At 46.4% G+C, this 24,442-nt stretch overlaps 1 protein-coding gene across 1 annotated transcript in view; it reads left to right on the forward strand.

The window, feature by feature from the left end:
* Nucleotides 1-24,442, forward strand: part of CFAP77 (cilia and flagella associated protein 77) — a 134,112-nt gene continuing 109,670 nt past the window's right edge. The window contains exon 1 of the mRNA XM_036856062.1: nucleotides 1-192. Within this exon, the coding sequence (XP_036711957.1) occupies nucleotides 1-192 (192 nt within the window). The remainder of the gene's footprint in view (nucleotides 193-24,442) is intronic.

Below are 24,442 nucleotides of genomic sequence, written 5' to 3' on the forward strand. Positions count from 1 at the left end.
ATGCCAGAGGCCAGGAACTCCTGCCACGACCTCACGCGATGGAAGAAGAAGCCGCCGGTGCGCCGCACGGTCAGCCAGATCTGCCCGCCCCCGCGGCGGCCCCTGACCGTGGCCGACATCCAACCGGGCATGGAGAACGAGAGGCTGGGGGTCGTGCGGGATTCCATGTTTCAGAACCCGCTCATCGTCAAGGTGAGCCCTCCCCACGCCCATCACCCTCTTGCGCTCGTCCCCTCACTGGGCACCCACGCGGCTGGGGGTTTCCACGCGTCCTGCCCCGGCCCCACCGCCCCGCTCCGAGCGCGGCACTGGGAGCTCCAGCTCTGGTCCAGACAGACCTGGACCCCCGGGCGGTCACGGGCAGGCCGCATCGCCTCGCTGAGCCTCAGTTTCCTCATCCTCAAAGTGGGATGATAATGGCACTCATTAAAAGGAATGATTGGGAAGATTGCATAAGGTAATCCCTGCGAGACCCCTGACACGCGGTAAGCCCTCCATGTTGGCGGCTATTTGCATATGTATTCACGCAGGGTGAACCCACAGGGTGACAGACAGGTAGCAGCACCCAGACTGCGTCCTTACCACCTGCCAGCCCTCGCAGGGTGCAGGCCGCCTCTCCCGATTCCCCTGCACGCCTGGGCTGCTGTTATGTAGCAAGTGTTCTGTATGTCTCTTGAAAGCATCACTTCACACGTTAATTTCCACCCAATCATACTCTTAACCAGAATTACGACCCTAAGAGACAAAAAGCGCGAATCTCTGCCCCAGGGGTCCCACAGGCACAAACGAGCGAGGGAGCCGCGGTTTCCAACTAGGTCGCCTCCTCTTTGATCGCACGCTCCCTTACATTAGTCACGTTTCGGGACTGGTGATCACCCAACGCTGGCGTGGCATCAACGCGCCTTTCCGGGGCCCCAGGAAAGGTCAAGTTGAAGTTTGGCGCTTGGGAAGCTGGTCATGGAGCAATTTTACCATGCGCCACTGGAGGGCAGTGTGCCTTTAAAAATGCGCGCAGTTCCCCAGATTCCGGTGGTGGAAGGCGCAGGTAATAACCGTGGATTCAGTAACAATTATTTATCTGAACGCCAGGAGCTGTTTAGAGCCCAGAGGTTTTGGTTGTTGTTAGTTTTTTGTTTGTTTGTTTCGTACAGGGAACCTGGGCTTTCTTAACATCGTGGTAGAATTAGCTGAGTTAACTGGCTGAAAACACGGATTCTCTCTCTCCTCTTGCCCTACCCAAACTGTTTCCTGGGCCAGCAGCTGGGAGAAGCTGGCTTATCACACTAGGCACCCTTCCATCTAACACCTCCCCTTCCTAGGCCTCCCAAAGTGGAGCAAAGTCCTTCACTTATTTCTAGGTGAGAAGAGCCACTCTCAGAGGACAGATGGCACAGACAGATGGGGTTCACCACTCTGGGATCAAGGGGAGAATCAATTTCCCCGCCTCTGATCATTGCTTTTACTCAAGCAGTTACTGGTGGACCAACTCCTTCCTACTTAAATACAAAATGGACAGCGTAATGGAGTTATTCTCCATGGTGAATTAAGAGTGTGTAATGCCCACCCCAAGCTATGATATATCCATAGAGACACATACATACATATAGGTATATGCATAGATATATACACATTGTACATACACATACACTTTACATATATGTATGCACACATACACACATGTGTATGTACAATATACATGTGTTTAACATGTATAACATACATCTATAAGTAAAAATTTCCCCTCCCTTTTTTCCTTTTGCTCGTGCTGCATATCAAGAAGGACAGTATTTGGCCTCTGGATGGCACTAGCTGAACAGCTTCCAGATGAATTCAGTCCTAATTCCTGAACTTGAACTTTGGGTTGGAAAATGTGCAGGAGACACTGACCCACCACCGCGGGTTCTGTCTTCAGAGCATGAGACACAGAGCAGGGTTGCCCCGTCAGCGGTGACTCGGCTCAAGCAGCAGGGGGCGCCCTGGTGATCGTGCCCAGCTTGTCTCCTGTCAGGAAAGCAGGTCTTTCCTTACTTTCCTCCCTCCAGTTCTTGATGGGCCGTAAGGTAGTTTCAGTAGCAGTAAAGATTATGTCCACATTTCAATACTGACCACCGCTACCAGATTTTTCTACTAAAACCTGGCCTAAGTAAAAGCTGCAGAAACATTGAGAGCAAGAGTAACCTTGATTGTTACCTTCTCCAGACCCCTCCTTACACTGGGGACACTGAGGCTGTCTGTGGTGAGTTCTTTGTGCAAGATTCTGGCAGAGCCGGGGGTAGAAGCTACGTTCCACTGGCTCCCAGCCCAGCTTTACTTTTACCACTCCAAAAAGCTTCCTCTATTTTAAAGGAAATCTAAACTATGAAAAAAAACTTTGAGGTTTTCAGCTCTTTCAGAAAAGAAGATTGAAAGTGTCCAAGATGGTGGAGCCTTTAAAAAAATCTTTTTAAAAATAATATATTGCTGAAATTTCTGTTGCGGCATGGCTTGTGGATTTCTTGACTGTGGCATGTCAGTTTCACAATCCCAGATTTTCAGACCCTCCTTTCTGTGCGAGTTCTCATTGTGTGCAGCAGAGGTGAGTGTGCCCTCTGCCTGGGGTGTCTGCAGGAGAATGATCGGAACTGAAGTATATTTTGGTTTTGTCTCAGTCTGAATCTGAAGGTTGCATCTGTATTGGGGGAACATAGCACCTTAGAAAGAGTCATTTACTCCCCCATATTGGGGAGTTGTTGCTCAGATTGTTTTCTCCAGTGAATAGGATCGGGATTTTTTTTTTTTTTCATTTAAAATGCAGACACACTGCCTGAACAAACACGACACTGCTGTTTCACACCCATGGAATTTACCGGGACGTACACACATCAGTTATTCAAGAACATGTCTGCAAGATGCCACCGTAACCAAGTGAAAAGTGAAAACCTCAGACATCCAAGCAGATATTTTATCAGCAAGTGCTCAACAGCTCTTTGCCTCATTTAAAACCAAGCCAACTGGCTATTGAGTGGGGCTGATTGAATCAGCTCCATGTTTTAATGTGGCCACAAGAAGATGTAAATGTTTTCCATTAGAAAGGGCATCTATTCTATTGTATAAAGTGACGTGTGTTTAGCCAGTTTTCCTTCAAATGTGACTCTCTGGGAAGAATAAAATTAAATAGAGGAAGAGCCAAGCTTCTCCCTGCTTGATTCTCATTTCCCCAGAACTCTGTGACTCAACAGAGGATCCTGCTACAATAGCCTTCAAGGCTCCTTCACAGAACCTGTCAGGGTGCACCCTTCCTGCCATCGGAACTCGGCTGATATCCTGTCAATACAATTCTGGGGAGAGACTGTTTGGTTTGCTCCACTGACAGCCTTGAATCTTCTGTCGCCCTGGAGAGGCAGGCTAGGTACAGGGGTGGAATTTATTGAATTGAGCATCCTTAGAGGGTGCAAATGATCACGGCACCCGATGTTTTTCATAATTTCTCGCCGACTTTGTTTTTCTTTGGGGCTTTATGTCACAAACAAGAAGCGTGTGCATTTGTAGGATAGAGCTATAGAATCACATCATTCTGGGGTTGGAAGGAGGCTTACAGCCATCTAGTCCAATTCCTTTTTTGAGGCTATTAAGACCCAGAGAGGGGAAGAGACTCGCCCAAGGCACTACCCTGACCTGGTCACAGAAGTGGGATGAGATTTATGTCACCTGACTTCCAGACGCATGCTCTTTGGCCGCGATACACAATTAGTTAATGAATGACAACCCAGATTGGTTATATCTGTACATCAGGCAGTCGAAAAAATGTTCATTGGTGAATCCGATTCCATTATTGTTTCACTCAACATTCCTTCCAGAGTGAACTCTACTAATTTCTTGGGATTTGTTGACAGCCAAGAAATATTTATTGAATGTTTATTGAGTACTCTGCAGCATCCTAAGCTCTCTTGGGGTCATAGAAACAAGTTCAGAACTTAGCTCTTGCCCATAAGGAGTTAATTATTTAGCTGGGGAGACAGAATATCTATATATATCACTATATATATGTATTTCATATGTATGACATATATTGCTTAGCATAGCCCCTGCATCAAAGAAAGCTCTCAGGAAACATTAGCTCTTACTATTGTGCACGCACGCACACACACACACACACACAGATAATAAGACAAGCAATGTCATGGGTCACCCCCCTGTAAGTTTCAAGTTTCTGCACTCCCCGGAAAGGTTCAGATTTGGGGGGAGGAAACCCGGAGCAGGACTCAGGAGGCTTTATAAAGGAACAGTCCTGAAACTGGACCTTGAAGGGTGAAAAGGTAGATTCTGATCAGGGGTGGAGATTGGGAGAAACTCAGCCGTCCGGGGCCAGATGACTCGACCCTCCTTAGATCCTAAAGGTTCATAGATTTTCACCCCAACCCGACCTCTGTTTCCTAAGACTCAGCACCGCTGCTGGGATCCTTATCATCGTCATCACGGGGAAGCATTTATTTAGAGCCAGCGTGTCCAAACTGGATGCTCTACAAAATTAGGCAACCACACTCAACCGCACTAAGAGCCTAACATCTCTAAGAAATATTGATGCTGGTGAACATCGGCACGTAGGTAGAGACAAATGCAAAGAAGGTGGGCAGACAAACACACAGTCGGGCAAACAACCCAGCGTAGGTCAGTATTTTTATCATGTTTGAGTGAAATGGGAAAATGTTATATTCCGCTATGTATTGCAGAGAATATGCCTTTGATTGCTCAGATCCTTTTACGTTCAATTTACAATGTAACTGGAGAAAATAAAACACAAGGAAGGGGGGCTGAAACTGAGCTGCCCATCTTAAGGACCCAGTCTCGGCAGGCTGGTGGGCAGCTTTCATTTTTCTAGGGAAAGCTACGGGGTTGTTGATCCCTGCAACTCTTTCTCTCTCGGTCCTTTTTTTCTTTTTTCTTCTTTTTAAATCAAAGCTTCCAGCTTCCTGGCACCCAGGCACATCCTTCGGTGAGCAAGGGTGAGCAAGCAGGGGCTGCAGCAGTGCCCAGCCCCGTGGTCGGTTCAGAAAGGAGACCTGCTCCCTCCCAGGCTTTTTACCACTGGCCCCGGGGTGGGTGGGTGGGACAGATCTGCTGGAGGAGGGGCCCGCCTTCCTCTTTGTCCCTCTAAAAAAGGGGGGCTTTGGCTTTGAAACGTTAATGAAGACCTCAGAATGCGGGTTCCTCGGGGATGAGCTCAGCCCCCTTCTGAACACTCCTCTCAGATCAGTGGCGGGAAGGCCGTTCCTCCAGGAAGAATTCTGAGTCCTGGCTGAACAAGTCAGCAGTGGCTTCCAGAACCTTCCAGAGTCTTCCAGGCTCAAGTGCTGCTCATAGTAGAATTTAGGCCACTTTTCCTGTATTTGAAAGACAAAGTTTTCTTGATTTACGACTGGCCCTGTGGACAAAATTTCAACCCCCTATTTCTGTCTTTCTTTTTAAAAAGTTTTATTTATTTATTTATTTTTAGCTGCATTGGGTCTTTGTTGCTGCGCGCAGGCTTTCTCTAGTTGCGGCGAGTGGGGGCTACTCTTCGTTGCGGTGCTCGGGCTTCTCATTGTGGTGGCTTCTCTTGTTGCCGAGCACGGGCTCTAGGTGCGTGGGCTTCAGTAGTTGTGGCACGCGGGCTCAGTAGTTGTGGTGCACGGGCTTAGTTGCTTCGAGGCATGTGGGATCTTCCCGGACCAGGGCTCAAATCTGTGTCCCCTGCGTTGGCAGGCAGATTCTTAACCACTGCACCACCAGGGAAGCCCCAAACCCCTATTTCTAATTGCAGTGGTTTTCAAGTCATTCACCTGTCTCTAGAAGCATCAGAGTTCTCGTAAAGTGTCTGATTCAAACTGCTTGTCAAGAAAATGCATCTTTGACTGTTTAAAAAGTATAATGGGAAGGAAACGCAATTAAAAGTGTTCTATATGAAATGCTAACAGTGGAGACCACCAGCTTGTTAGCAATAATTTGAATTGGTTCATTTTGGGGCATTGGTTCTGTCTTTGTGCTGGTCCTGCAGTGAATATGTCACAGACCGAGAGGATTGGAACCAAGCTCAGACCCTGCTGGACTTGTAGGCTGGGTAAATCCATTTCTGGAGGCCAGTGTGCAGAGTGATTGCTGTGGCCCTGGGAACCGGGCTCTGTTAAACCTCAGACACATCTGCTGGGCCATCGCTCCAGGACCCTCTGGCTGGCTGGGCAACAAGAAACAAAGGCACAGTCACAATCGTACTACATTTTGGTTGGTTTTAGCACATACTGTAAGTATTGGGTGCTTCTTGTCTGACTTTTGTATTTGTTAAAAAAACAAAAACAAAAACAGGACGTGAGCATTTGTTGGTTGTTGATAACAACTCAACTTTAAATGAAATCGCCCCTTGACTCTCCTTTCAAGCTCCTGAATCCGTGTAAACGAAGACTATGAAAACAATTCCAGGCTGCAGCTGGTGTTTTCATACCATCACAAAAGATACAGCAATAAGTTGGATAGCACAGGGAACTCTACTTAATGCACTGTGGTGACCTAAATGGGAAGGAGATCCAAAAAAGAGGGGATATGTATATGTATAGCTGATTTATTTTGCTGTACAGTAGAAACTAACACAACATTGTAAAGCAACTATACTCCAATAAAAATTAATTAGAAAAAATAAGTTGGTAGCCCAGGCAGATATAAAACTGCAGCCACCACACTGGAGACAAAGGCGGTGTAGATGTCAGGCCGTGGAGCCGGGCAGATCCCAGGGCACGTTCTGTCTCAGCCGCTTTCTTGCTGTGCCACGCGTGAGGTTATTTACCTTGGAGCCTCAGTTTCCTCTCTGTAAAATGGGCTGTTACAGTTGGCACCAGCCATGGGGGAGTTGTGAGGGTTCAATGAGATGACACAGGTGTGCCAGGCCCAGGAGGGCACTTAATACGTGGGCACTTTTGTTATTTTCCATTATCCTGCTTCTAACACTTACGTTCCTCAAGACAACCTTATTCTCATGAATCGACTTTAGGTAAATGTCCTAAATCTGAACTTATAAATGTATCATGAGACAAATCCACTCAAGGGCTTACTCTTTTTCCCCTTTGTGCTCTCGTTGAAAATTACTGTTGGCCCACCCCATCTCATGCTTCCTGAAACTGTGTGCCCTGAAGCAGATGGGTTCGCCCTGGCTAAGGGTGAAAACAATTCGGTTTCTAGCTCTCTTGAGGGTTCTTGGGCAAGTGGCTTAATGTCCGAGCCTGTTTCCTCATTCGTGAAGTATGGGTGCTAATAACTACCTTGTTTACTTCTCAAGGATGTAATGAAGACTGATTTAAATGAGACACTATCTTATGGAAGAGATTGTGACATTCTGGAAGTAGACCAGTGGTCCTCAATGGGGGCGGGGGAGCAATTTTGCTCCCCAGGGAACATCTGGCCATGTCCGGAGATGCTTTTGGTTATCACAACCGGAAGGGGGCTGCTACCAGCATCTAATGGGTAGAAGTCAAGGATGCTGTCCAACAATGCACAGGATGCCCGCACCCCCCAAAAAAGGGAATCATCTCCCCAAAGGCCAATAGTGCTGAGGCTGAGAAACTCTGGACCAGAAAAACATCAACATGTGGAGAATCCATTATTAGTTCATCCACGGTCCAGGGTCTCTTGAAAATGTAATACAAAGATTATAGACATGAGATGGTTTAGTTTAATTGCTTCTCTATCCATTGTTTGCCTCTGTCCCCTGACTCCATTCATTTTATGGCCATTTTATTTTTTTAATTAAAAAAAATTTATTTATTTATTGGCGTGCCATGCGTCTTGCGGGATCTTAGTTCTTCGACCAGGGATTGAACCCAGGCCCCCTGCAGTGGAAGCGTGGAGTCCTAACCACTGGACCTTTCATGGCCATTTTAAGTTCCCCCTTTTGAATCCGTTTCCTTTTCCTTAGTTCCAGGTTCCATACATTTGCTGGTTTCTGACAGGGCTTATCTGTCTCCAGCCTCACCCACGTTGGAGTTTAAAAAAATAGAAAGCATTTCCAGCAATCCATCGAGTGAGACTCTGTAATTCATCAGATAAACTGATTAGCGTAGGGGCTGGTTTGTTGAGTAATCACTGACCACCGCGCACAAGCTTTGTTTCCCTGGCGCGTTACCTTCTGAGGGCTTGCTTTGGTTGTGTTTTTCTCAGCATGAACTCATTTAGGATTTAAAACGGAATTGATTTGGTCCAGCAAAAATTAAGCTCACAGTGGACCAGAGTCCCAGCCTAGCCCTTACACTCTCGTTGTGGAACGAAGTACAGCATTTCAGGGAAGCAAGTCAATGTGCTTTATAAAGAAAACAGCTGTATTTTTCCACCCAATAATTTAAAGGCACATCAGGGTTCGGTCAAGAAACTGACTGATGTGGGTCAATGAGCAGAAAGGTCAACATGAAGGACACACAGGGGGGAGAATAGCTCACCAAGAGCATTGTAGAAAACACATAATGAGCCAGAAAGAGGGGTCTTTTGATCTTTTATATGAACCAAACAATACATATTGGGGGGGGACCAATGAACACAGAAGCGAACAAGATAAATTTCTTTGTGTGGATCAAAATCTTTTGTGTTTGTCCAGAGGAATGAAAGTGGAGAATCAGAAGTGCTTTGATTTCAAGGTACAACATTAGTGAAAGGCCACATCACTGCCAGGTGGCTGGCCATTTGGGACCAGTGGCACAGCATCCAAGCTGCCTCACCACATCAGAGAAAAAGCCCCAGCTAGCCGAAGCTCAGAGGCCGCAGCCTCCTGCAAAGATGGGGGCGCCCCAAAAGACATGGAGAGAGGCGATCTTATGGCCATAGCATTGCAGTTGAGGGAACTGGAAAATTTGCTGGCAACTTTTTGGGTCAATTTTGCTGGACACTAGTCAGTCTGGCCATATTGCCACACTAAAATGCCATTTTAATGTTCCCGTTACGAATTCCATTCATATTTTCCCACTGTCTCCCAGAGATCTTTAAGAACAGAGACACTGACTTAAAATTCTTTTTTGATATGCATTTGAAACTATTAATGAACCCCTCAGTCAATGAGCAAATATTTATCACACACCTATAATGCACAAGGCGCTGGTGGAAACACAAGAGGTTTACGAATTTGTTTCCAAGGAGTTTATGGAAGAACCAGACTTTGCACATTAAAACCACTAATAAAAGTTATCAAAGGCAGAAGGAGAGGTGCTGAGAGGCATATTTGGGAGTGAAGGTGGGAGCAGTGTTGGAGCACCCAGGGCAGCTTTTGCACCTGGGCTGGGGCTGCAGGGTGGGTTGGATTCCAGTGGCTGGAAAGGAGAGGAGGGGCTCCAGGGGAGGGGCTGGCCTGAGCAAAGGTCTGAAATGGACAAGAACAGACAACTCTAGGATTCTATGAGGAAAGCAGTGGCAGACGCATTCACTCACTTCTTGAATTAACAGAATTAACCGCTTGTGTACCAGACACAGAGCTTGGCACCAAGGATACGGGGGTAGACCAATCTGGGTGTAGGCTTTGCCCTCAAAGAGCTTACAATCTCGTAGACAGAAACAGGCATCGAAACAAACAGCAAAGTGGTACAGATGTGGTGACGGCCGTCTGGATGGGATTTGTGCTCAGCACTTGAGGGCAGCTGTGCCTGGATGGGAGGAGGCAAGGGGAGGTCTCCTAGACTGGATGGCTAGAGCTGAATCTTGACACCAAGATGAGTCAGGTGAGGTGGGGGCAGAGGTGGAGGCAGGTATTGTGTGGCCTGTAGCTTAGGCAATTCAGGGATCTCTTTTTAAGAAACAGAGTACAGGGCATTCCCTGGTGGACCAGTGGTTAGGACTCTCACTTCTACTGCTGGGGCCCTGGTTCAATCTCTGGTCAGGGAACTAAGATCCTGCAAGCCGCATGGTGCGGCCAAAAACAAACAAACAAACAAACAAATAAAAAAAAAGAAACAGAGTACAAAATTAAAAATGATGTTGGAAATGAAGTCCAAGGCCTTGGAAGGGGCCCAGTACAAAGAGGGGCCCTGAAGCTTAAGCTTCATTAACTTCAGGGTAAATCCACTTTTGACTGGAGGAGAAAAAGCTTTCTAGGAAAAAGGATGTTCAGGGGGAGGTGGGAGGGGGAAAATGCACTGGATCGCCAGACTTGAGAGGCCTCGGTTCCTCTCTAGGCTGTGTGTCATCCATCCACCCATCCTTCCATCACCTATTCATGCATTCATTCATTCATTCATTCATTCAGCACTGCACACTTCCCCTGGACCAGACACTCGAGGCCCCATGACCACAGTCATGAGCTCCCAGTCTCCTGCACACTCTTGTTGGCTCTGAAACCTTGGGCAAGTCCCTGGAATGTCCCAAAGCCTTGGTTTCTGCGCATCTGAATGGCTTTCGTCCTGAGAACTGCTGGGAGCCTACCCTTCATTTGCTTATTCGACCCTTTGCAAAATGTTTATCGAGGGGCTATTAGGTGCCAGGCAGCGTGCTGGGCCTGGGGAGACCTCTGTGGACAAGAGAGCCTGAGTTCCTGCCTGCAGGCAGCTCAAAGCCCTGGTGAAGACAGACAATAGGGCAACTACCTCTTCCATAAGGTTAAGCACTGTGGAGGTGTCTGCGGTGCCGGGAGGCTATGCAAGTTCAAGTCCAAGGACGTGACATCTCAGCCCAACCTCCTGGGATGAGTAGAGTGGTCAGTTATGGCATGCTGGTGGGAGTGTGTGTGTGTCTGTGTTTGGAGGGGCAGTAGATAGAGACTGTTCCAGGCAAAATAAGAGGTTTTGTGCCTCCAAGGCAAGGAGGAACTTGGAATTCAGGAGGCTGCAGTGAAGCATCAGGGGAGGCAAATGCTGAGAGGAGGCTGGGCAGAGAGTGAGGCCAGATCCGGCGGGGCTCCCAGTTGGATCTGAGAGCTGCAGGGGCCAGAGCAAGTAGGATAAACGAGACAGAGAACAGAGGGCTGAGAGACAAGTCCAGGGATCAACAGTAGGTCTAAGTGCCAGCCCCTCCCTCCCAGCGTTGATGGGCACCAGGGTACCCACTCCTGGCTGCAGGATGCTGCGGGTTGACTGGAGGAATCAGCAAGAGCCCTACTGTGCTGGGACGGACACGTTCACTGCATCCTGGTCTCCTACCAGGCTGCATGTTTGGAGCACCACGGGCAGGACGAGCAGCGTGATGGTTTAGGGTTAGCGGCTGCGATTTGTTTACTTTCTGCAAGTTAAACAAGCCCCTGGTCTGTCATGCTCTGAATTTTCCCCAAGTCGTTTGAGGGAGCCTGCTGAAGTGATTCCGAGGGATCCCTTAGGACCGAGTGCCGGGCTTCGCGTCTGCCTTCAAAACCTTTATAAGTTGTCACTCAAGATGTTGCTCTCTCTCTAGGCACCCAGTGGGCATAAATTCGGAGGTTTAAGCAAGTCTTTCAGAAACTTCCCTTCTAAAAGGAAAGCGTCTGCCTGGGGCTTCTGAAAGCTCCATCTTTCCTTAGGCAGCCGTATGCTCCTGGCGGCAGATCCTCCCAGGATCGCCTGGCAGGATGCTCGCGGGCCTGACTTCTCCTGGAGTGGGAGGGTGCCTGGAGGCTGAGGCCTGGAGTCTGGGTTTCCAGGAAGCTCCTGGCTGGTGACCCATTTGGCCAGCTGACACCCCCTCTGTGCCAGCCGACAGCAGCTGCCCTTCGTGGAGCCCGCTGTGTGCCAGGCACTGTGCTGGCCCTTCTTAGGCATCATCTCCCTTAAACCTCTGCCACAATCCTAAGAGGCAGGATTGCTGTCATTCCCATTTTACAGATGGGGAAACTGAGGCTTAGAGAAGCTACACAAGTTGCCCACAGTCGTCCAGCACGTGTGTGGAGGAGCCAGGCTTCAAGCCATGTCTGGGACTCTGCAGCCTGAGGTCCTAACCACTGTGAAAATCAAAAGAACTTGGTGACACCAACAGTTCCCATTGCTGAATACCTGCTAAGTGCCAGACTTTTACATATATGATCTCAACTAGGCACGGTCGGAGCTCAGAAAGACTCATAACATGCCCAAGGTCACACAGAGGGTAAATAGCAGAGTGGGGGCTTAGACTGTGGCTTGTATGAGTCCACAGCTTGTCATGGTCCTTATACGTTATGCCCCACTGTCCATCACCCCAGAGACTCCTTTGTCCTGATGGGAGAGAAGAGTCTGGTCCATCTCCATCTCCATCTGTCTAAAGGGTTAACTTCATCCAGAGGTGTACTTTCTGTCCTCAAGGAGCTTACATAGTTGGGCACATACGCCACACCAGGCATGCACACACACACACACACACACACACACACACATACACACACCCCTAGACATTGCTGTATTTCTAAGGCTGAAACCTATAGGGCCAGTGAGACTCAGACATACAAGACATACAAAACAGTTAGGAAGAGGGTCCGTGGCCTGGAGAGGTCCAAAAAAGCCTGGTGGAGTTGCTGAACGACCAAGCAGGACTCAGCGGGCCTGAGAGGAGGAAGCAGGTCATTTTAGATGTAGAAAATGACCAGACAAGGCGAGAAACTGGATGCTGAGAGCTTGGGTGTGTTTGGAGGGAAAGTCTGAAGGCAAAGAAGCGCGGTAGGGGGGAATGCTGGCAGCGGGTCAGGGTGGCTTAAGGTAAAGCTTGCACTTTTATGTCACCACATACTGTCTCAAGAAGAGACAAGGCATACAGAGAAAAGGAGTGTGGACACTTGGCTTCCCACAGAATCCTGGAGTTTAGGTTATTCTGTACATGTGTGTCTGCCGGCCGGCCAGGAGCCAGGCTGGCTGGCTGGGGGTGAGGGGTGAAACCTCCATCCAGGCTGACCAGAATGGCCTCCCCCTTTCAAAGGGAAGGTGTCCCCTCCTCCTCTCCCACCCATCGCCCATCCCCTCCCCGCCCCACTAATCAGAGAGAGCAAATTGTTATCAGATTAGCGCCAGCAAAGAAAAGCACAGTCCTGTGCACCCCCGCAGTTCGTTAGCATTTAGATAGACTGGGACAGGGGCCCACACAATGGGCATCAAAGCCTGGCTTGGGCAGGCGGCAGGAGGGATTAATTTCTTTAACCAACAGGCCTGATCTGGCCTAACTCATTACCCTGCCTTGTCCGTGTGGATGTTAGATTCGATTGAAGATTATGCCATTTAGGCCTTTCCCTTGTTTTCTGCTGAAACCGGGGCTATTGAATTGCACATTCTCCCGTCCGCCCCCCCCCCCCCATCAATACTCAGTGGCCTGAGGTTCTAATTCTGCTTCATTTAAACTTCATCAACTTTTCCAATCAAGTGGAAGGATCCAAAATAGACTCTGTGAGCAGAAAGGCCCGCTTCCCTTTGTCAGATAATTTATTCTGTTTTCCCTTCTCCTCCCCACCTCGCTCTCTTTCTCTCTCCAGCCTCGCACCCCTCCCCCCCCCCTCCCAGGGCTTCTTTCCCCCCCTCCCCTTATCCCAATGCTGAAAATGAGATTACAGTATTTAAATGACTATGATAATCAATCTAGGGACCCAGAGCTGAGATTGAGGTTAATTTTTCTTAGCAGAACAAAGAAGCGTGATGCCTTTGGGGACATGAAGGTGCAATCTGGGTTTCTTGCTCGTGTTTTTTTTTTTCCCCCTGAAATTGCAGTTTTAGGAGTCTTTTCTTGTTACTAACTAGGAGCTGACTGTGATTTTGAATGGCAGCAGCCCCTAAGAGAGCAGAAATGTAATTTCGAGCTGATAAACAGCTAACGGCCTTCAATCAACAATTTTAATAGGAAAAAAAAGACACTTATATGATATGAGTACAGATCTAATGAAAGGGTGATCATTTACCTTATTTATTTTTAAACACACCAGGAATAATATCCCACTGCGTTAGAACTAGTAATTACAGCCGCGAGGTTCACCCATGAACTTTTGAATGAGGAGCGTTGTCACTCAGTTCGTCTTCTCCCTGGCAGTTTGTGCCACTACAAAAGTTGAGGTTTTTGTCATGTTTTGGCTAATTGGAAACAGGGTCATTATACCATTGAACATCGACATGAAAGTGACTTGTTCAATTGTTACCTGAAGCATTCAAAGCTGGCCAGTCATTCCGCCGCTGGCCGCCTCCCCCGCTACCAGCTTCTAAAACAGAGAGAATCAAAATATGTATATTTCTTTGTCTCCCTTTGCTATCTTGTCAGAGCTGTTTTACATGCTGCCACCCAATGTTATCTTTTATTTGTGTCAGGAGAAAGGATTTGACAAGTTCAGTATACAGTGTTCATTTGGCAAGGCAAATTTTTCATACCAATTTTGAGGAGGAAATGAAACTATCTTTCAACAGGATGAGAACCATCATTTTTGGCCAGACTTATTATGAGAGAGAGCATTGCAGAACTTTATTTCCTCGCACGATCCCGAAAAGTCTAATCCGTTTTTTAAAAAGTAGGATTTGGCCTCCGCGTGCAACCCTAGTTGGGGGAAATGAGCAACACCCATAATGTCTTCACACAGGTATGCCTCGTGTTATGTTTCCCTCCCTGCTCCCCGCAAGTTATTAATAGGCCGGAATAAATTGTTCCTCTTCTACATTATAATGACTTTGTTTCAGACCCTTTAAACTGTGGGTGAGCCTCTGACAGTTATCTGCATTTGCAAAGCAAAATCTTTAATAACCACCCTTGTCTGAAGGAGGAAGCAGAAACCATAAGCAACGCTGTTTGTGAAGACAAACCCCTGCATCCCCAAATCCAGTCTCCTTCACTGTTTATCTCAAGAAGACGTCTCTCTCACCCTCTGTGCTACCAAATTCATTTGGGGCAGTGGTTTATGGTGACATTTTTCTTTCTTAAAACAAATATTGACTCACCATGGGGAAATTAAAACTCCATTAGGCACTGCTGTATGGTACAGTAGGCTGCATTACAGCAGTCGAGCTACTATTAATTGGTTTCTTCCTCAGGAATAATTCAGGGAGGGCAGAGGGAAAGGGGAAAGAGAAGATGGATCTAAGCCATAATTGCTTAAAATGACATCATCTAAATCAGCCAAGGTGATCATTACATGGTTATTAAGCTAAATATAAGGAAGACGCTGCCTAGCAATATAATGAATTTATCAATACAAAAAGCCTGCAGTGGAGTTATTGCCAAGCTGGGGAGAGTTCGTTTTAAGACACACGTGGGCCAGCCTCAGCCAGGTCTGGGCGACTCAGGCCTGACTTCCTCACAGCACAAGAAGCCCTGATTCTTCCATGTGGGTGCAAGACGTTTTTCTTTCCTGAGATGAGATGAGATTCCCCTTCCAGCCTATTCACTGCTTCCTTCCCAAAGTGAAAGCTCTGCTTTTCTGACCCCTTTGCCCTTTCCTGTGGTGCCCAGCCCGGACTCCACCTGCTCCATCACAACCTCTCTGGTCATTCCTGGGTCTAGTGATCTTGCCCTCTGCTTTGCTTGGCCACGGCCGGTAGGGTAAAAAATGACCGCGACCTGGGTGGCTTAAAAGCAGAAGTTTATTGCCTCACAGTTGGGAGGCTGGAAGTCCAAGATCAAGGTGTTGGCAGGGCTGGTTCCTTCTGAGGGCCTGAGAGAAGGATCTGTTGCAGGCCTCTCCCTTTGGCTTGAAGGAGGCCATCTCCATGTCCACATGGCATTCTCCCTGGATATGTGTCTATGTCCAAATTTCCCCCCCTTTTTTTTGGCCACACCCCGTGGCTTGTGGGATCTTAGTTCCCCAACCAGGGATCGAACCCAGGCCCATGGCAGTGAAAGTGCCGAGTCTGAACCACTAGACCACCAGGGAAGTCCCCAAATTTCCCCTTTTTATAAGGGCATCAGTCATTTTGGATTAGGGGCCCACTGTAGGTTCATTATGACCTCATCTTAACAAATTACCTTTACAATGACCCTGTGGTCAAATCCGGTCACATTCTGAGGTCCTGGGGGTAGGGCTTCAATATGTGACTGCTTTGGGCTTGGGTTCTAGTCTCTGGTCCATCAGTTGTGCTAAGGCTAATACGGCCATCAGTAGAGCGGCATCCTTTGTGCTGAACTTGAGGCTGCTATCTTGGTGAGGGCTGTGAGCACGGCAAGCACTTAGAGCTCTGTGGTCTCCTCTCTGGTGTGGTGTGGCCCACTCATAGGGCAGACAATCACATAAAATCTTGTGCCATCTATGGCACTTTTGCCTTGTTATTGGTATTTAACCCTTAGGCACATCTAACGTGGATTTCTAACCATCTGTAAGAAACTCCTTACAAGGCAGACTCTACAACACACTTCTTTTTATCTTCTGCAGAGATATTCATCCATCCATCCGTCCATCCATCCATCTCTCCATTGTTTTAGTCAACAGATACTTTACTGAATTTCCACTCCATGTGCCAGGCACTGGATTAGACATTAGAGAGACATTGATGAGCAAAATTTGACACGGTCATCGCCCTTGTGGAACATTACAGTCTAATCGGGAGATGAGCGTTAATCCAAGAATCACAAATAAATGTTAAGATTGCAACTGCGATAAGAACGAAGACAAAAGTCATGGTGCATCTAACTGGGAGACTTCAAGTGGCTGGAGAGGGTCAGGGAAGACTTCTTGGAGGAAGTGAAAATTGAGCTGAGATTCTAATTAACCGGGGAAAGAATACGTGTGTGTGTGTGTGTGTGTGTGTCTGGTGGGGGGAGATGGAGGGGAAGGACAAAGGCATTCCAGGCACTGAGAAGAGCATGTGCAAAGAGCCTGTGGTGGGAGAGAGTTTGGGGGTTCAAGGCACTGAAAGAAGGCTGGCGCAGCTGGAGCATGGGGATGGGAGAGAAAGGTAAGAGGCCAAGAAGTGGGTCTGTCTGAGACTGGATCACGCAGGGCCTTGTTGGAGGCCAGTTAAAGAGTTGGACTTTTAGCCCAAGTCATGGGGAGCCAGGGAAGGCTGTTAAGCAGGGATCGGGGCTGGAGGTAGAGGGACATGTCAGATTGGCATTGGAAAGACCCTTCTGGCTACAGAGTGGAGAGTGAACTGCAGAGCACCAGGGTGGCCACAGGGAGACCCATTAAGGGGCTTGTGAAGTGATGCAGGTGAGGGAAAACCCTTGAATGAGGATGGAGGAGATGGAGACAAATGAGCAAATTGGAGGGAAATTTGGGAGGCAGATTTGGCAGGACTTGGTGATGCGGGGACGTATGAGGATATGGGGATGAGAGAGAAGGAGGTGTGAGGAGTTTGGGGGAAAGGGCATGGGTTTGCTTCTGGATACTTCTTGTGGGCAAATGTCTGTCTTTTGGTAAGTGTCTGATGGTTTGGTAAGTTTCTGCGTACCATCTGGACTTGTCTTTGATTATCCCTATCCACAGCTCCCCACGTGTCCCCATCTGCATGCTGTCTCATACCACCTTACATTTCTACGCTCTGCCTGTTCACTATACATCTGGCTTGTTCCTACACATTCTTTAAGACTTAGTTTAAGAAGTTTCTCCTGGAAAGTGCTTCTTTATCTGCCAGCACTTTGTGTGTGCCTCTATCACTTTATTGAAATTGTCCCTTTTTATGTCTCTCTATCTGCAGTGACTTGTGAGTGAATCTAGGGCAAGGACGATGTCTTTTTCATTTCTTTACTTCAAGTTCTTAGCCTGTATTTGGCACATCAGGGCACTCTACAATGTCTCTTGAATAAATGAATGAGTGAATATATGAGAGAATGAATGAATGAATATATTGGTGGTTTAGAGGTTTCTTTGGTAACAGGCTATGGGAGGCACTGCAGTAAACAAGAGTTACATGAACTGGTGGCCCCGTTTTTTTTGTTTTTTTTTTTTGCAGCATCATTAACCCAATATGTGTAATGACCCTCCATCACCTGTAGGTGGCAAAATTTTTCATGGTCTGGTCTTTCTTTGCCTAACTCATAAATTATTCTCCACTTTTATGCTCCAAAAATATTTAACTATATGTTGTTTCCCAACTATGCCATATCCTCTCATGGAAAAAAAGGCAGTCTCATCCCCAAAGTCCCAGTCCAAATACTACGTCTTCTGTGCCACTTTCCCTAATTCCCTCTACCATGCGAATACTCGCTTTGTGTTCTTTGTACACAATTTCATGGTGGCAGTCACCTTGATGTATTGAAATCCTTGGGGACGGGGATTGTTTCTTTTTATCTTTCCATTCTAAGAACCTTATACAGGGCCTGGCATATAATAGGTGCTCAATAAGTGGCTGTTAGTTGAAGGGATGAACGAATGACTAGCTGTGTGACCTTGTGTGTATTATTTCTCTTCCCCTCTCATTTCCAAGATTTCAAATTTATTCTTTGGCCATAATAGTGGTGGGTTTTTTTGTTTTTGTTTTTTTTTAGAAAAAATTGTTGTGATGTCCTCTGATATCTCTTAGGGAATGAATTATAATTTTTTAAAAGCCTTCTTCTATTTGCCTTATTAACTCTATTTCCTCAGGTGTGAGTTTTTCCCTTTGTCACTCTTTCTTGGTAATGATTTTGTTCTCAAATGTTTGGCTACTCTTGGTTGTGCAGAATATTTATATTTACCATTCCCTAAATACTTGTATGTGGATGTTTTGTCTCTTTATTGTGGCCTGTCTCTAGTGATTGTTGGGGGGAGAAGTGGGATATACTGGGAGGTGGGATGAACTGGCAGTTTTCCTTCTGGATGAGAACATGCTTTGGGGAAGAACGACCTACATGGGTCTTTTTTTTTTTTTCTCTCCTTCCCATACTCACTGCTTTAGTCTGGAAGCAAATGCCACTGTTGCTCTCTGCCTAGTGAAACCTTGGAAGGAGAGAGGCTGAGCCAACCTGACTGCTCCAAAGGCAGCTCCTCAGATAGTCCCTATTGCTCCAGAGCCACTCCTTTCCTGTATGTTTGATCTGGACTTGGCCTTCTCCTCAACACTCCCCGACTCCATAGTAATCATCTCCTACACGTATTTCTGGGGATAGTTTCCTCTGGTTTTGCTTTTCTGTATTTCTGATCCTGTCTGATTTTGATTATTTGGAAATTTCCCCAAATTTCTGGCCCACTGATAGAGTTCTTTCTTGTTTCCCTACACTATTTTGGATTTTTCCTTTTGAAAAATACTTTCTTTCTCCTTTCACAGTATTTTGGGAGAGTGGGAAGGCAGATATATATGCTCAGTCCACCATCTGGGACCAATCTCCTCATTTCTCCTTCCTAAGATTTTGCAGGCATTACATCTCATATGTTATGAAGGAGTACTCCAAAATCATATCCTAAAGATAGTTGTGTTTATCTTGGAAAAAAGGGCTTTAGAAATTACCTTAGCATCTACCCATAAGTCAAACACAACAAAGAATGTTTCCATTTTTCATCAATGATCAGATCTACCCTTTGAACTTGAAAGCCACTTCCTTGTTGTGATCTGAAGAAAAACCCTTCTGTCACAATCCTTCCTACCAGACTTCCAAGATACTAGAAAATCTCAACAGAATCCCTTCTCTCGTTTGAGGCATCTGAGATCTCAGTGAATGTGTCAGAAGGAGGGGGCAACATATTAAGTCATTTTAATTTAGTAGCAGAAGGCCTGCTCCTCTCCTGGTCATGACCAGGCAAGCTCCTATCAGACCAACCCTCCTAGACATAACATCTATAAACTCCGGATAAAATTATGAAAAAAAAAAAAACTACCTAAGGCTCTGGAAAGGGAATGAACACAGGCAGATACAGCAGGCGGATGAGGGTGTTGATGCATGAAGAAGCGAAGAGCGGAGAATGATTTTCTCATTTGAAAAATGACTCAGTCAAATGCCAGGCTATAGTCAGTGCTGCACAAGGTGTTTAGAATTTGGTTAGAAACCTGTGGTTCTAACCAACCTGTGGCCAAAGAACCAGAAGACAGAGTTTGAGGAAATGCCAGTCAATGGAAAATTAGGGAAGAATTCAGGAAAGAGAGCCAGAGAGGAGAAGTCCAAATTTAGTGTATAACCTCTGCCCAAGTCCCAGGATGATCCCTGAACCACTTGTAAGTGGGGCAGACTCAAAAAAAGTCCAACTAAGGCTAAAATAGGTGAACTTAGATTTGAGCTGCTGCCTGTGGCAGAAGAGACAGTTTAAGATTTGAGTTCAACCAAGTAAACTGCTTGCAGACAAGACAAAATAATGCTTAGCAGGACTATAACAGAATCCAGGGTCTCCACAAGGTATCAGTCACCATGTCCGGGGTACAGGTCAAAATTTCTTGACACACAAAGAAATAGAAAAATGTGACTCATTCTCAAATGAAAAGACATTTGAGACAAACCTCATAGATTGCCCATATTTGGAATTAACAATCAAAAATTTAAAATGGCTATCATTAACTATGTTTAAGATGTAAAAGAAAATATGTTCCTAATGAACGTAAAGATAGGAAAAAGAAGCAAGAAGAACCAAATGGAAATTTTAGAAGTGAAAACACAATATCTGAAATAAAAATTCACTGAATGGGCTCAACACCAGAATCTTGATAGCAGAAGAGCCAGTGAACTTGCAGATATATCAATAGAAATTATCCAATTGGGGAACAGAGAAAACTGATGGAAAAAAGCAGGTAGATCCTCAGGGACCTGCAAGACAATATCAACAGGTCTAAGGTATGTGTAATTGAAGAAAGAATGCCCCCAAATCCTTCATATTTACTTAAAGACGTAGAGATTATATAAGCTCAGTGACCTCCAAGCAAGATTAAGGAAATAATAATAACAAAACCACATCTGTGCACGTCATAGTCAAATTGCTAAGAACCAAAAAGAAAATCTTGAAATCAGATAGAGAAAAACAACACATTGCGTGCAAGAGAATAACAATTCAAATAATCACTGACTTCTTATCAGAAAGGAAGAGTCCACTAACAGAGGCCTTAGCACGGATTTATTTATCAGAGTTTCCAGTTCTTTAAGAGAACATCAGGAAGCAGGACACAATATAAGTGAGTCTGGATCTGGATGTGGGAGGGAGGAAGGGTGATGGAAGGAAGAAAAGTGTGGCTCGAGGGGCAAGGTGGAGTGGGATCCCTAAGCGACAGGTGACTAGAGAGCCTGAGAGATGTGAAGAGGTGAACGGCTCTGAACCCACATTTGAGAAACACCATCAGCTTCACGATCTTACTGGGAGCCAGTCCTATCCATGGACCCCGCCATGGGCTTTGGACTTGAACAAATCTGCTTCCTGACCCTCCTTCTGCATAGACTCAGGCAACTCACTCTACCTCCTCAATCCTCAGTTCCCTGTCTGTATAAGAGGGGTGATCATAGTACCTGCCTCACAGGGTTGTTGCGAAGATTAAATAAGATAAACATAGATAAAGAGCTAAGTGTAGAGCTTGGTAAATGGTAAGGGCCCAGTCAATGGCAAGTGCTATGATTGTTATTATTATTCTCTGGGTCAGCAGCCCCCATTTGCAGACACTTCAAGTGCTCAACAGACCTTCATCAATCATCATCCTCTGTGAGGTGTTATCTTGATGCATGGTACTTGCCTTATTACCTCCATGGGGATGGACACCCCGAGATGCCATGAACTAGTTGGTGTGCCTCGTTGCCTGCCTGTGGGCACGCTGTTCCCCCTGCCTGACATGCCTCCAGTTCTCACCTGGCTCTTCCTCACTCTGCTCTGAGGCCTTTCCCTCTGGAAGCCTTTCATGACCCTATCCCCATTGCGAGATGTTTTGTCTGCTTCCCCCGCCCTTGCCTCCATAATATCCTGTGTGTATTTCTGTCCTTGCTCTTAGCATATATTTATTTATTTGTTTATTTATTTTTTATGAATTTTTAAAAAATTTACTTAGTTTTGGCTGTGTTGGGTCTTCATTGCTGTGCATGTGCTTTCTCTAGTTGCAGCGAGCGGGGGCTGCTCTTCGTTGCGGTGCACGGGCTTCTCACTGCGGTGGCTTCTCTTGTTGCAGAGCATGGGCTCTAGGTGCACGGGCTCTAGGCGCACCGGCTTCAGTAGTTGTGGTGCACGGGCTTAGTTGCTCCACGGCATGTGGGATCTTCCCAGACCAGGGATCGTACCCGTGTCTCCTGCATTGGCAGGCAGATTCTTAACCACTGCGCCACCAGAGAAATCCAGCATATATATTTAAAATGTCTGCTTTTGTGGGTTCGTTCCTTGCGGGCAGGAACCAGGTCTCATTCATCTTTTTATCCCCAGTGCCTGCAGTGCTCAGCATAAAGTAGGTGCTCAATAAATGTTTGTCGCGTGAGTGAATAAATAAACGGTTTAATGAGTACCTGGGAGACTGTCTCCTAGTAAATAGTAACCTTGGCATTTCTATGCACGTCTAGATTTATTTTTCAATTCGATCTTAAGACACTTTCATTTTAAGAGGTAAAGACAGAGTGTTCTCCACGAAGAGACACATAGCTATGTGCACAGGTGGCTGAAAGCTAGGAATCTGCGGCCTCGAGGAGAAGCAAAATAGTGTAGAACTTTGTGTCATCGAAGCACAATTAATATCAACATGTGTGTTATCAAGCCCCCGAGTGCCTAAGAGAAGTGGGAACACATATATGAGCCTGATGGGGGTTTGGGGGGCTGTTTCTGGTCAGCCTTTTGATTTGCACATCTAACAAGTAAATCCAGTCGGGGACTTTGGAACCGTGATCCCATCTAGCATGGCCATTGTGTCAGATGTACCCTCTGTCTGGGCAGCCTGGAGCACAAAAGGGGAAAAGAGGAACACATGGCTGGTCCCCAACCAGAAAGAGCTTTTTTGTGAGAGGATATTGAGCTGTTTGATAAAGCCCAATATTACGCTTGAATTATACTTGAATGGTTTAGTGAAAGAACATTGTTCCAAGGCACTTAACACGGACTGGGGTGGATCCCCTTTCTTATGTCGCCTTCTGAGGTGGTATTGTGGGCTGTAATGATTTGTATTGTATTTATAAGCTGACAGGGTAATCCTGGGAGCAGCAGGAGGGGAGGCAACCTGAGTAAGACTTCTCAACCCTGCTAATTAAAACAATCCTTCCTCTCCCCATGAAGGCTAATGAGACAGAAAGAGAGTGGGCTAATGAAAATGTCACCACAAGATTGCCCACTTATTTTATTTATTAACTTAATGCCATAACTCCCATTTTGGGGTCCTGAGAGAGAGAGAGATTTTTCAAATTATTTGCTAGAAGACCCTTTCTGATGCATCACCGCTCTGCACGACGTGAGCTATCACCAAGCACGTCCTTAGTGGTCTGAAATTTTACCTCCGGTTGTCAAGAAATGGCACTATGCTAGGAAGAGGGGTTTGCCCATGTTCACTTTGAACCGAATAAAAATGAAAGGAATCTGAATCCTTTTTCAGCATATTTCCCCCCAAATCCAAGAGGCCAGTTTGCTTATGAAAGCCTTGACCCCCTGGGGTGGGTGGCCAGTGAAGTTAGAGGAGCCCCAGGGACACTGAGTGGCATTTAGAGAGACAAGTTCACTGTGCTCGAACAGATTTAACGTTGATCCCATCAATCACTTGGTTCCGCCAAGATGGCAGGAATTCAATTAATGTGGTATTTAACGGAGCCCAGCATGACCTGACCCATCAAAACTTTGAGGGCACCCCAGGGCCCTCCTCCTTTGTTTCAACCCCTTGCTTGGTGATTTCGGCTAATGACTTCATCAGCACCCACTGTCCACTAGACTAGTGAAAAAAAGGAAGAAAGCATTCACCTTGATATAGATTCCATCAAGTGGGATTTTTACGCTGGGGAACCTGAGTTTTTTGTTACTGGAGGGTATTTGCACAACAGGCAGACTGTGAGGCTTGGGTTCACCATCCCTCAGCAGCAGACGTTCATTCCCAGAGAGAATCCAGGGAATGAAGAGAGGACAGTCTGGTTATGGATTTGGGAGGTGTGTTCATTTCCTCTGGCCGCCATAATGAGCTATATCACACACTAGATGGCTTTAAACAACAGAAATAGATTCTCTCATAGTTCTGGAGACCAGAAGTTGGAAATTATGGTGTTGCCTTGAGAATCCTTCCTCGAATCTTCCAGCTTCTGGTGGCTGAGGTGTTCCTTGGCTTGTGACCCAATCAATCCAGTCTCTGCCTCCATGGTCACATGACCTTCTCCTCTGTGTCTGTCTTTTCCTGTTCTTTCTCGTAAGGACAGTTTTCATCGGATTTAGGGTCTGCGTCCTAAATCTCATCTCAAGAGCCTTCATGTAATTACATCTGCAAAGACTCATTTTCCAAATAAGGTCACAGTCACAAGTTCTGGGGACATATCTTTCGGGGGTGGGGGGGGCCACCATTCAATGCACTATAGTAGGGTTGGGCCAAATACAGCTGAGTTGGTCAGTTGATCCGAGTCAATTAAACGAGCATTTCCCACTCTTGCTGCAAGAAAGCATTTGTGCCTCCATTTCTTTTTTCATGGCATGAAGATATATGCAGAGTGATTTTTATAGAGAGAACATTCAGAAAAGAATAACAACTTTTTAAAGATATTGGGCCCCATCTCTTTATTTCCATCATTCTATATTTCAAGTTGG

This window comes from Balaenoptera musculus, chromosome 6, assembly GCF_009873245.2.
Source record: "Balaenoptera musculus isolate JJ_BM4_2016_0621 chromosome 6, mBalMus1.pri.v3, whole genome shotgun sequence".
NCBI lineage: Eukaryota > Metazoa > Chordata > Mammalia > Artiodactyla > Balaenopteridae > Balaenoptera > Balaenoptera musculus.